Here is an 11,623-nt window from a genome sequence, read left to right as displayed (position 1 = left end):
GTTTCCACGTTATATTCTTGTGTTATTGGTTGTGTTCTGTTTATTTATTTTTTTTCTTCAGCTGTGTTATTTCCCAACACTTTTATAGTAAAATAAGTTATAAATTAATGATAAAATAACCGTTATATTAAACAAGTCCTTTTAAATCATACTAGACATACACCCATGCGATGCACGGATATATTTTATTAAAATGTTGTTAATGGTTATTATTATAGAAAAAAATTAAAATTTATTTTATAATATTTTTATATTGATTCTATTTCTAATTTAAAATATAAGTTAATTACTTTGATGTTTTATAGCAATATTTGATACCTCAAATTAAGTTATATGGAAAAATTAAACAAAATAGTTGTTAAATTTATTGATGAAAGTTTTATAAATAGGTGAGAGTTAAAAAAATTAGTAGAATTATTAAAAAGGATGGCTCAGTAATAAGAAGAACAAAATTATGTATAATATGTTAACCTATTTTTAATATTAATAAATTATCAATTTTAATTTTAATATTGAAATAATAGTAAAGAAAATCAGTTATAACCATTTTTACAAAAAATAGTTTTTCTGTCAACTATATTGCATATTGTCGATAGAGAATGTGGAGATCATTTTCCATGTGTAGTAGTTTATTTAAATATAGTATGAAATATGATAAAGTGCTTAGTGAATTACTTGAAAATTTTGTATTTTTCTCTTTCACTTTTTTTATTTGATTTATTATTATTATTAGTAGAAATAGAATTTTGGATATTATTATTATTAAGTTATATTATGCTTATATTAGTTAATTAGTTATTAATACTAGAAATATATTTTTGACAAAAAATTATGAGGGTGGATGACTTAGTTGGATTAGAATAACATAGAGGTAAAATTGAATATAAGATTTAGTGAGAGAAATTAATTAGTTATTGTTAAATAAATATTGAATATAAGAGTTAGTGAAATAAAATAGTTTTTATTAAATAATTAAAAATAAAAATATCAAACTAATATAAATTAAATGAATATATTAATAATAAATAATTACTAAAATAATTTTAATTTTGGCTCCAAAAGTTGTTTAAGAGACTTAACAACTTTAATATACTAGACGTCTACCCGTGCGATGCACGGTATATTATATTAAATTGTCGAATATATTGCTATAAATATTTTCAACTTTTGATTAGAATATAAGTTAATTGTGTTGAAGTTTATAAATTTTATATAATATTTGCCTCATATTTAATTAAAAGGTAAATGAAGTAAAATAGAGGTAAGTGTATGTAAAATTTAGAATATAAATAATGTCATACACCTTGTGATGTTAGAATTAAATAAATAATTATAATATACCACTAATTCTTATTTTATATTTTTAAATACTTCTTTATAAATGATATTTTAAGAAGAGTTTGTATCTTGACATCTATTCGTTGTTATCAATAATTTAAAATTATTTTTTATGTAAATTTTAAAATTACATTATATAATTGTGCATGTGAGAAAATAAATTGTGCAAGATAAACTCCAACGTACTTCAAAAAGTATCTTTGAAATTTATCATAGTCATTACAAATAAAATGAGTAAAATAAATTGCCTCAGTTGAAATTTAAAAGAATTTGTTGGATCATATGATAAAATTAAAAAATTATCCTTGAACAAACCAAAGAATGCTTTTAAGTATCATCTAATTGGGTCAATTGGTAACCAAAATTTTAATATAGAAAATATTAATATTTTAAGAAAATAAATCAAGAATATATTAGAGAAAGAGAACTATTTTAATATATTTTTTTTAATAAGCAATGATATAAGAAACCGCACTAGGGGTGCAACTCTTACAACGGGAACTCTAAATAGAGTTGAAACAGTTTAGGGGTAACTTATACCAATCGTAAAAAATATTCTTAGTTGTAGAATCGCTGTTACACAACCATCTCCAAGAGAAGAATAAAATGTTGGAAATGACCGTTTCAAAGCTAAAAGAAGCATTATAAAAAATAATATCATTTCTCATAGTCCAAATGCACCAAATTAGAGCTAACCAAATTGAATTTAGTTTAACTCTAGTGTTGATTTTCCTCGCCTTTTCTTGAATGCAACCGAAGCTTTTGAACTCTTCCAAAGTGAACTCCAAGTCATTTCCCAACCAAGAGTAGATTCTATCCCAAACCGCTTTTGATATTTGACATTGGAAGAAGAGATGTTCCGAAGATTCCGGGTGATTGGAGCAAAAAGGACAATCAAGAGAAGTAAGGTTAGTTACACCTCTATAAGCCAAAAGATATTTTAGAGAGAGTCTTTCAATAAAGAATCTCCAAGAAAAGATTTTAACCTTTTTCGGAATCTTTGCTTTCCACATGACATCCAACAATTTAATTGTGTTAGTTGGCTATGTTATATCTTTTGCATTGGACACCAAGTTAGACACACTTGCTACCGAGAACACGCCGTTAGAAGTTAGCTTCCAATGAAAATCGTCATGGTTCGCGTTGTTCGGAGTAATGCCATCCAACAACACGTTTAGATCCCTCAAAAGAAGAGAAATAGTCGTGGAGGTACCATCTGAGACGTGATGAAGCAAGTTCGGGCCCAAAAAGTCCAAGTCGTCAATACCCATGGAAATATTTAAATTCCAAGAAAAAATACCATTATTCCAAGAAATGGCCTCACTAACCTTGCAAAGTTTATTGGTTGAAAGATCGAACAAAAGCGGAAAGGATTCGCGAAGAGTTTGATCACCCAACCAACAACTATGCCAAAAAAGAATGGTGTTACCTTTCTTGAAGTCACATTTTACCCAATCGTTGAAACCTTCAACGGAATCCTCTTCTTTGAAATCGTTAAGAATGATTTCTTTCCACCAACTAGAATCGTCCAGGTTTAGAACTTCCCCACTAGATGCTAGCACTTTAAATTTCGGATTTTGATATCTCAAAAGTAGAAATCTACTCCAAATAGCATTATCCTCCTTCAAGATTCTCCACTTCCATTTGAGGAGAAGAGATCTATTCATATCACCAACATCTCTAATACCTAACCCACCTTTCTCCCTTGGTTCACAAACATTCTCCAACTTCACCCAACGAATGCTTCTTTTGTTCACATTCCCATTCCACAAGAAATTACTAAGGAGACCTATAATCTCTTAGATAGTTTTGCTTGGTGCTTTAAAGAAAGAAAGAGTAAAAATAGGAATAACATTAAGCACCGGTCCAATAAGAGTCGCCCTTCCGCCTATGGAGATTTTTCTCCCCTTCCATAACGACAGACTTGACATGATATTAGCAACCACATCCTTCCACACTCTCCTCTTACTAGCACCTTCTCCAACCCAAATACCAAGAAATTTGAAAGGAAATGAGCCTTTTTTGCAAGAAAGGAAAGAAGTAGCCGATGTAGAAAGCCACCCATCTATATGAATGCCGAAAGTGTTACTCTGGTGAAAGTTGAATTTCAAATCGGAGACAAGTTCAAAGCCTCGTAACAACACTTTCATACTTCAAAGACTATTGCACGTGGGTTCTCCTATGATTATGGTGTCATCCGCAAATTGGAGGATATCCACATAATCATCTTCTCCATATTTGTACAGTTTAAATCCCCCACCTCTACAGATTTATTCATGAGAGTGCTAAGACCTTCCATAGCAATGACAAAAAGAAAAGGAGAAATCGGATCACCTTGACGTAAACCTCTTTGAACTTTGAATTCTTTGGTGGCGCTTCCGTTTACCAACATGAACATGTGACTAGTGAAAATACAAGATTCCATCCATTTCAACCATCTCTTCCCGAACCCCATTCTTCCCATGATCCACCTAAGGTAGATCCAAGAAATAGAGTCGTAAGCCTTTTTGAAATCCACTTTAATAATTAGACACCCCTTCTTTTTTCTTTTAGCCCAATCAAGGATCTCATTAACCATTAAAACACCATCCATCATACTCCTATCTGGAACAAAAGCGGTTTGATTAGGCAAAACCAATTTATCCAACACACCTCTCATTCTAGCCGCCAATATCTTTGCAAGGATCTTGTATATGCTCCCCACTAAACAAATAGGACGATACTCGATCAAGTCTTGCGGATTCTTCTTTTTTGGAATAAGCGCAAGGAAAGAAGTAGTGATAGCTTTGACAAGCGTACCTTTAGAATGGAAATCGTTGCAAAGCTTCATGAGATCATCTTTAAGAAGAAACCAAAACCTTTTAAAGAATTCCAAAGAGTAACCATCCGGGCCCGGACTTTTGTTCCCACCACACGACCAAATAGCATCCTTAACTTATTCTTTGGAAAAAGGTTTTTCTAAATCCGAGGAATCTCCAAACTATAAAGACTTCAAATTAATCCCGTGTGGCTCCGGTCTAAAGCTTACCTCTTCTTTAAAAAACCCTTCGAAGTGTTTGAAAATGAAGTATTTAATCTTCGTGACCTCTTCCATTCTTCCCCTCCTAGTCTCAATAGCACATAAGGAATTCCTTCTTCTTCTATCTTTTAGGGAATTATGAAAGAAATGTGTGTTATCGTCCCCTTCGGAAAGCCAAAGTTGTCTCGATTTAATTCTAAGAAGCCCTTCTTTTTTGTTTTTGTTTTCCCAAAAATCCTCCGCCACTTTCAACCTTTTCTTAACCACATCTTCCAGAACGTTACCTGCAAAATGAACAAACAAGTTATCTAAAGAATTCATTTCTTTCACATCTTTGTCAATTTTGAGGTCTATCCACCCATAGACCGTTTTGTTCCATCATGAGATCCGACTTTTAAGAGTTTTCAACTTTTCAACCAAGCAATAGTCTCCTCTTCCTTTAACTACCATTTTTCTCCACTCCTCTTCCACAAAACTACCAAACTCGTCATGCTTAAACCACAAGTTGTTGAACTTGAACGGCTTAGGACCTCAATCCTTTCTATTCTCTTTCAATCAAATGGGAGCATGGTCGGACACGTCCCTCTCACCTGTATGTTGGCCATCCACCTTCCAATCTTCTACAAAACTCTTCGAAAGTAGGAATCTATCAAGCCTACTCATAGCCTTCCCGTTACTTTTGAACCAAGTAAACTTGCCACCAATAGTGGAAAGATCCACCAAATCCATTACCTCTATGAACTCGTTAAAGAATCTTAACTCCCTACTATGACCACCATTAGTAACTCCAATTCTTTCATATAAAGAAGAAATAGAATTGAAGTATCCGCCAATGCACCAAGATCCTCCAATGTTATTGTTCTTGAACTCGCAAATATTTTTCCAAGTCCTCCTTCTAGTATCTTTGTCATAAAAGGCGTAAACATTTACAAAGTAAATGAGTTTACCCTCCTTCTCCACACATAGACCAAGAAATCCTTCATCTCTAAAACTATAGTTTAGAGAAAATAATTCTTTTTTCCACATGGTAAGAATGCCTCCTAAAGCTCCATTAGCATCCAAAAAAGACCATTCAACATCAATATTTCCCCACATCTCTTTGACTAAATTCAATCCTATTCCACTAAGTTTTGATTCTTGAATGAAACAAAGATTGTTAGACGATAGGGATGGTCGAGAGGGGGGTGAATAGACCACCTTTTTCGACTTAAGAAAATTCTAGCTTTTGAAACGTGACTTCCCGAGATCAACTTTATCGTCTTTGAACGATCGAGTTATCGGGGACCGGATATGTGCACTAACCAAATTGGATGAAAAACGACGAAATATGAATTACGTTTTAACGAATTTATCAATTAATTCGAATACACACTTAATAGAGTATTACTCACAATGAACGTTTTACCAAAATTTGACCAAAAATTGAATGAGTAATTTTATCGAACACTTGGTGATCGATCTTCACCAAACTTCAATTTTTGTTCAACAATGGATTTTTAACAAAAACGAATATTGAAAAGATAAAAGTAAGAACGATAAAGAACACGAGATTTGTTAAGGCAGTTCCTCTATCGTCCTCGCAGGAGTACGTCTGCCCCTAATTTCAAATGAAATTAGGAAAGTTTTATTTGATTGCAAAATGTTTAACAAGGATAGAATTTACCAATCACCAACTACACACATGCAGTAAAATTGAATACAATTCTTTCCTCTCCTTGACTCAAGTAGAAACAAGTCAATCTCAATGATCTTCACCGATCAAGACCCCGATCCTTCCTTTTCAATCCTCCGGTTGTAGCAAATTTGATTAGGGAATCTACAATCCCTCAATTCCTTATGCTCGGCTGAATTGATTCCTAAAGCGAAGCGATCGTCAAAAACCTTCAAATCAAACCTTTGATGTAGAAGGAAAAACCCTAAGGTTTTATATAAGAAACACCCTCAACAATCTTCACCTGAACAAGACCAATGTCTACCGTCGAACCTTATCAATGCACGTTCCTTACTTCGATCGAAAAAGATGATTATGTGTGATTTTCGATCAATAAGCGAAAGGTTGAAGATGAGAAGAAGCTTGAGTATATCTTTCACGTTTCTTGTTAATTTGTTTGAGAATGATCAATTTGATATATATACCACACCCCTTGCATTAGCCAATTAAACACAGCAAAAAACCAGTAAAAGTAGCGATAGGTCGACCTGTCCCTCAGTGTAGGTCGACCTATTGAAGTTCTGCATCTGTTTTTGAAGCAAGTATGACACATGCGTCGACCTGAAGGGTCGGCGTGCGCATACCCGAGATTCTCCCAAAAGTCCATGCGTCGACCTGTAGGGTCGGCGTGCGCATACCCGAGGTTCCCTCAAAATGCCATGCGTCGACCTGAGGAGGCAATGCATCGACGCATTCTGCCTTGACATGGAATCTTTCACAAGTGATAGCAATAGGTCGACGTGTTGTGCTTGTGTGTCGACCTGTTGAGATCTTTTAGCCAAAATTGCTTTTCTTTGTTACATCCACTTGATTTCGTTGCTTCCACATACATTGGTTGAGTTCACAACGTTTTGACATCATGAAAACACGCATTTTCCCTCACATACTCCCTCTTTTTGATGATGGCAAAACCTTTGGAATTTTGTTGAGTATATAAGTTGTCACAATGCCTTTTTATTGCTTGCTCCCCCTATCTGCTTGCTCCCCCTATCTTGGTGCATATATTGGCTGCATTGTCTAGGCTAATGATCCAATACCTTCTCCCCCTTTGACAACATCAAAAAGAGACAAGGAATATTACACATATATGGTAGTGATGATATCATTCAACATCGATCATAATCAAACCCTTTTTGCAATCATAGTCACAAAGCAATCATTCACATAAAACGATACTTAATGACAATATAAAGAAGGTAACAATAACATAAATAACTAAACACGCGATGAGCACATATCTCAAAGTAATATTCTTACACAAACACATAGAATGGGTGAGAATTGTTCGGAAGATACATTAAAATAAAGAACACAAAACACTGAAATTGTTCATAGAGTATGCAAATGATTCATGCATGAAACGAGACACTAGGCATCATTATCATCATTTCTCTCTTGAGCCGGAGGTGGAGGTTGAGTAGCATGAACTTGAGGGAATGGATAGTGTTGCATGAAGGCATTTGTGAATGAGGAGATCTGGTTGCTTTGCGCGTCAATCATACCATAAAGCGTGTTGTACCTTTGCTCTTGAATGGCGGAGTAAGCTGTAAATTGTTCACCTTGCTCAGTGACACGGGAGGTCAAAGTAGTAAGGCGCTCATTCATCAAATTTTGATTTTCAATTTGTTGAAGGCGCATAGCCTCAAGCAAATTTGCAACATTTGAGCCTTCATTTCCAGTACCCACATCTTCATCTTCATCTTCACCTTCATTCTCTTCACCTTCTTCAACATCCATATCATCCTCATCATCTCTGTTGAGGTCCGCATTGTTTCCCCTTAGGAAAGCTCGGTAGGTTCCTGTGGCTTTATTGTAGAAGAATCCCATCATATTCAGAGTTTTCTTGGTGAACTCTTGGTCGATTGGAATGGACATCATTGGAAGACGTTGAGTCGCAATATTTACCCTGTTAAGCACCCATTGGATGAACGAGGCATAGCAAAGTGCGGTGCCTCTACCAGATTCCTTCAACTCAAACATCCGCTTTGCAATGAAGTGAGGCCAATTCACCAGAATTCTGCTCTTGATCAGCCAAACTAGATATACCTCTTGTTGATCAACACGAGAATATCCACCTTGCTTAGGTCGGATGATTCATGCCACAATCCACTACAGAATTCTATCAACTATGTTCAGCAAACCAGTAGTAGCAGTCCTTGGAAACAAATTGCTCTGAACAATATGATCAGGATGGGGGCGCCTCAACATATTGTTCAAGGCAACATTGTAGTCAAATTGAGCCATCACATTTGTATCAGTTACCGTTACCGCATCATCACTTAGCGGAAACAGACCGACATGCTTCCAGGTATTGTCGGTGATGGCGTATGTAGTAGTGCCCATCTGAAAATTGAAAGAACTGCCATGGAAGGATCCTTCCATCCCATTATAGAAAATCCGAACAAAATCCACATTATAATCATGACTTAATTCCAGAAAAGTACCTAATCTTTGAACTTCTAGCAAATCAATAACCTGTTGCAGATGAAGTCTACGCAGGGTTCCAGTGAATAGCATGAATTTCTTAATGACTTTCCTCTTGCTAAAGTTTGAAGAGTAGGATTCAAAAAGTTCATCAGGAATTAGAGAGAGAGCATTTACCAGTTCTGGTTGTTGTTGAGAAGAGGAGTCTCCCTTGGGGGCTCTCTTCCTTGAGGACTTGTGTGAAGCCATTGATGAGTGATTGAGAGAATTTTGAGTGAGTGGTAGTTGGAGATTTTAGGGTTTGCAGGTGAGGTGGTCGATGGTGCAGAGAGAAAGAGGAGAGAATGATTTTGCCTTTAGCCCACTTTTAAAATTTAACCTAATTTTGAAATTCTGCGAACGATGCATCGACCTATGCAGGTCATGCGTCGAAGCATTAGCCTCAAAATTTAAAAAAAATTCTTGTAATAGGTCGACTCATAGAGAGGGTGGGTCGACCTATTGTTGGCATTTTTCAAAAATTGGTTAAATTCAATGAATGTATGCATGAGACTACCAAAATAATCATAAAACATGCACACATATGAACAAGTAGCAAGTTTACCATGTTGATGCATTGTCATGAGAAGAGTCTAAGGTTGAAACGATATTACCTTTACACATGAGAGATGGAGAGATATGCCCTCACATTTTTCTTGAGTAATCACTTCAAACACACTTATGAGAGCATGGATAATAATGATGATAATAAATAGAGCACATGCAACTACGCATAGTTGCAACCTATCTGATATATCAAAGACACCGAGTTCCCTACGAATGTGAAAGAAAGGCTGGGTAGCTAGTGGCTTTGTAAAGATATCGGCAAGTTGATTTTTACTATCAACATGCTCAAACACTACATCACCTTTCTCCACATGATCTCTAAGAAAATGGTGCTGAATTTCTATGTGTTTAGTGCGAGAGTGCAAGACCGGATTTTTGGTTAAATTTATAGCACTTGTGTTATCACAAAAGATGGGAATATGATCAAGCTTGACATTGAAGTCAAGTAATTGTTGCTTGAGCCATAAGATTTGAGCACAACAATTATCGGCCGCCACATATTCCGCCTCGGCGGTTGACAAAGCAACGGAAACCTGTTTCTTGCTATGCCAACTCACTAAGGAGTTTGAGAAGAAGTGACATGTACCACTAGTGCTTTTCCTGTCCAACTTGCACCCGGCAAAGTCGGAATCGGAATATCCAACCAAAGAACAATCACTACCTTTAGAGAACCATAAGCCATGCTTAGTCGTACCAACAAGATACCTAAGTATGCGCTTAACGGCTTTTGAGTGAGACTCCTTAGGACATGATTAGTATCTTGCACACATGCAAACACTAAACATAATAACGGGACGAGAAGCGGTAAGGTAAAGTAGGGAACCGATCATACCTCTATACCTTTTTACATCAACCGGCTTACCATGTTCATCCCGATCAAGATTTACTGCGGTAGGCATAGGTGTGTCAATGGCCTTTGACTTTGCCATGTCAAAGCGTTTGATAATCTCTTGACAATACTTAGTTTGACTCACAAATGTGCCTTCCTTTAGTTGCTTGATTTGGAGTCCAAGAAAGTAGTTTAGTTCACCCATCATGCTCATCTCAAATTCTCCCTGCATAAGCTTAGAAAACTCCTTGACAAGAGTCATGTTAGTATACCCAAAAATAATATCATCAACATACACTTGAACCAATATAGAGTGCTTGTCATGTCTTTTAATGAATAGAGTGGTGTCCACCTTCCCTCTTGAGAAACCTTGATTTATCAAAAAGTTACTAAGCCGCTCGTACCATGCTCTTGGAGCTTGCTTAAGACCGTACAAGGCACGCTTAAGTTTATAAACATAATCGGGATAATCAACATTTTCAAAGCCGGGAGGTTGAGATACATAGACCTCTTCATTAATAAACCCATTTAGAAAAGCACTCTTAACATCCATTTGATATAGTTTAAAGTTTTGTGAACATGCAAATGCAATTAACAAGCGTATTGCTTCGAGTCGGGCGACTGGAGGATAAGTCTACTCATAATCGATCCTTTCCTCTTGGCTATACCCTTGAGCAACAAGACGAGCCTTGTTGCGAGTAATAATTCTGTTTTCGTCTAGTTTGTTCCTAAACACCCATATAGTGCCAATTACTCGATGGTCTCGCGGAGGAGGGACAAGGTCCCAAACCTCATTTCTCTTAAATTGGTTTAGCCCTTCTTGCATAGCTAAATACCAATGCTCATCGACTAATGCATCTTTGGAGTTTTTAGGCTCAATTTGAGAGACGAAAGAATAATAAAAACAAAAGTTACTTATCCTTTACCATATTGTTACTTCTTTTGATATGTCTCCTAGAATGTTCTCCATAGGATGGTCCTTAGAAGATTTCCATTCAAGAGGAAGATCACTTTTATCACTTGGTTTGTCTTCCACTTTCTCTTTAGGTGCTTCATCCACTTCCTCTTTAATATTCTCGGGTGAGAGGCAATCTTTATCTATCTCAAGCTTAGCATCCGGATCCTTAAGTATACTCTCAGTTGAGATACCTGCACCATTTAGAACACTACCTTTTCCGACAACTTTCGGACAAGACTCGTCAAAAGAAACATGTACGGACTCTTCAACAATATGTAACATTTTGTTGTATACTCTATAAGATTTACTAGATTGAGCGTATCCTAGAAAGATACCCTCATCCGCTTTTGCATCAAATTTACCAAGATTTTCCTTTCCATTATTTAAAACAAAGCATTTGCATCCAAATACGTGAAAGTGGGATATGTTTGGTTTTCTTCCTTTTAAGAGTTCATACGCTGTTTTGTTTAGAATAGGTCGTATCAAGATCCTATTTAAAACATAGCAAGCCGTATTTATGGCATCGGCCCAAAAGTATTTTGGAAGCCCATGTTCATTAATCACAGTCCTCCCAAGTTCTTCCAAAACACGATTTTTACGTTCCACCACTCCATTTTGTTGTGGAGTTCGTGGTGCGGAGAAGTTATGATTAATGCCATGATTTCCACAAAACTCTTTAAAAAGATGATTTTCAAACTCACCCCCATGATCACTTCGGATGGATACTATGTTTGTGTT

At 35.9% G+C, this 11,623-nt stretch overlaps 1 protein-coding gene across 1 annotated transcript; it reads right to left on the bottom strand.

The window, feature by feature from the left end:
* Window positions 1-3,523: 3,523 nt before the first annotated feature.
* On the bottom strand, window positions 3,524-5,452 carry LOC131614552 (uncharacterized). The gene is made up of 3 exons (XM_058886122.1): window positions 4,948-5,452; window positions 4,367-4,641; window positions 3,524-4,267 (listed from the first exon to the last, which is right to left on the bottom strand). The coding sequence occupies exons 1-3, from the start codon at window positions 5,450-5,452 to the stop codon at window positions 3,524-3,526; spliced, it is 1,524 nt and encodes a 507-aa protein (XP_058742105.1).
* Window positions 5,453-11,623: the final 6,171 nt, after the last annotated feature.

Source organism: Vicia villosa, linkage group LG6 (genome assembly GCF_029867415.1).
Source record: "Vicia villosa cultivar HV-30 ecotype Madison, WI linkage group LG6, Vvil1.0, whole genome shotgun sequence".
Classification (NCBI taxonomy): Eukaryota; Viridiplantae; Streptophyta; class Magnoliopsida; order Fabales; family Fabaceae; genus Vicia; species Vicia villosa.
Note: the sequence above shows the minus strand (reverse complement) of the source record. Positions and strands in the feature narration are given on the sequence as shown.

Coding starts and splice junctions, on each gene's coding strand:
- LOC131614552 (XM_058886122.1), bottom strand. CDS start 5,452: ATGTGGGGAAATATTGATGTTGAATGGTCTTTTTTGGATGCTAATGGA. Junction 4,642..4,947: donor GGTGGATGGCCAACATACAG/GTGAGAGGGACG, acceptor TTCATTTTGCAG/GTAACGTTCTGGAAGATGTG. Junction 4,268..4,366: donor AAGGGTTTTTTAAAGAAGAG/GTAAGCTTTAGA, acceptor GAATAAGTTAAG/GATGCTATTTGGTCGTGTGG.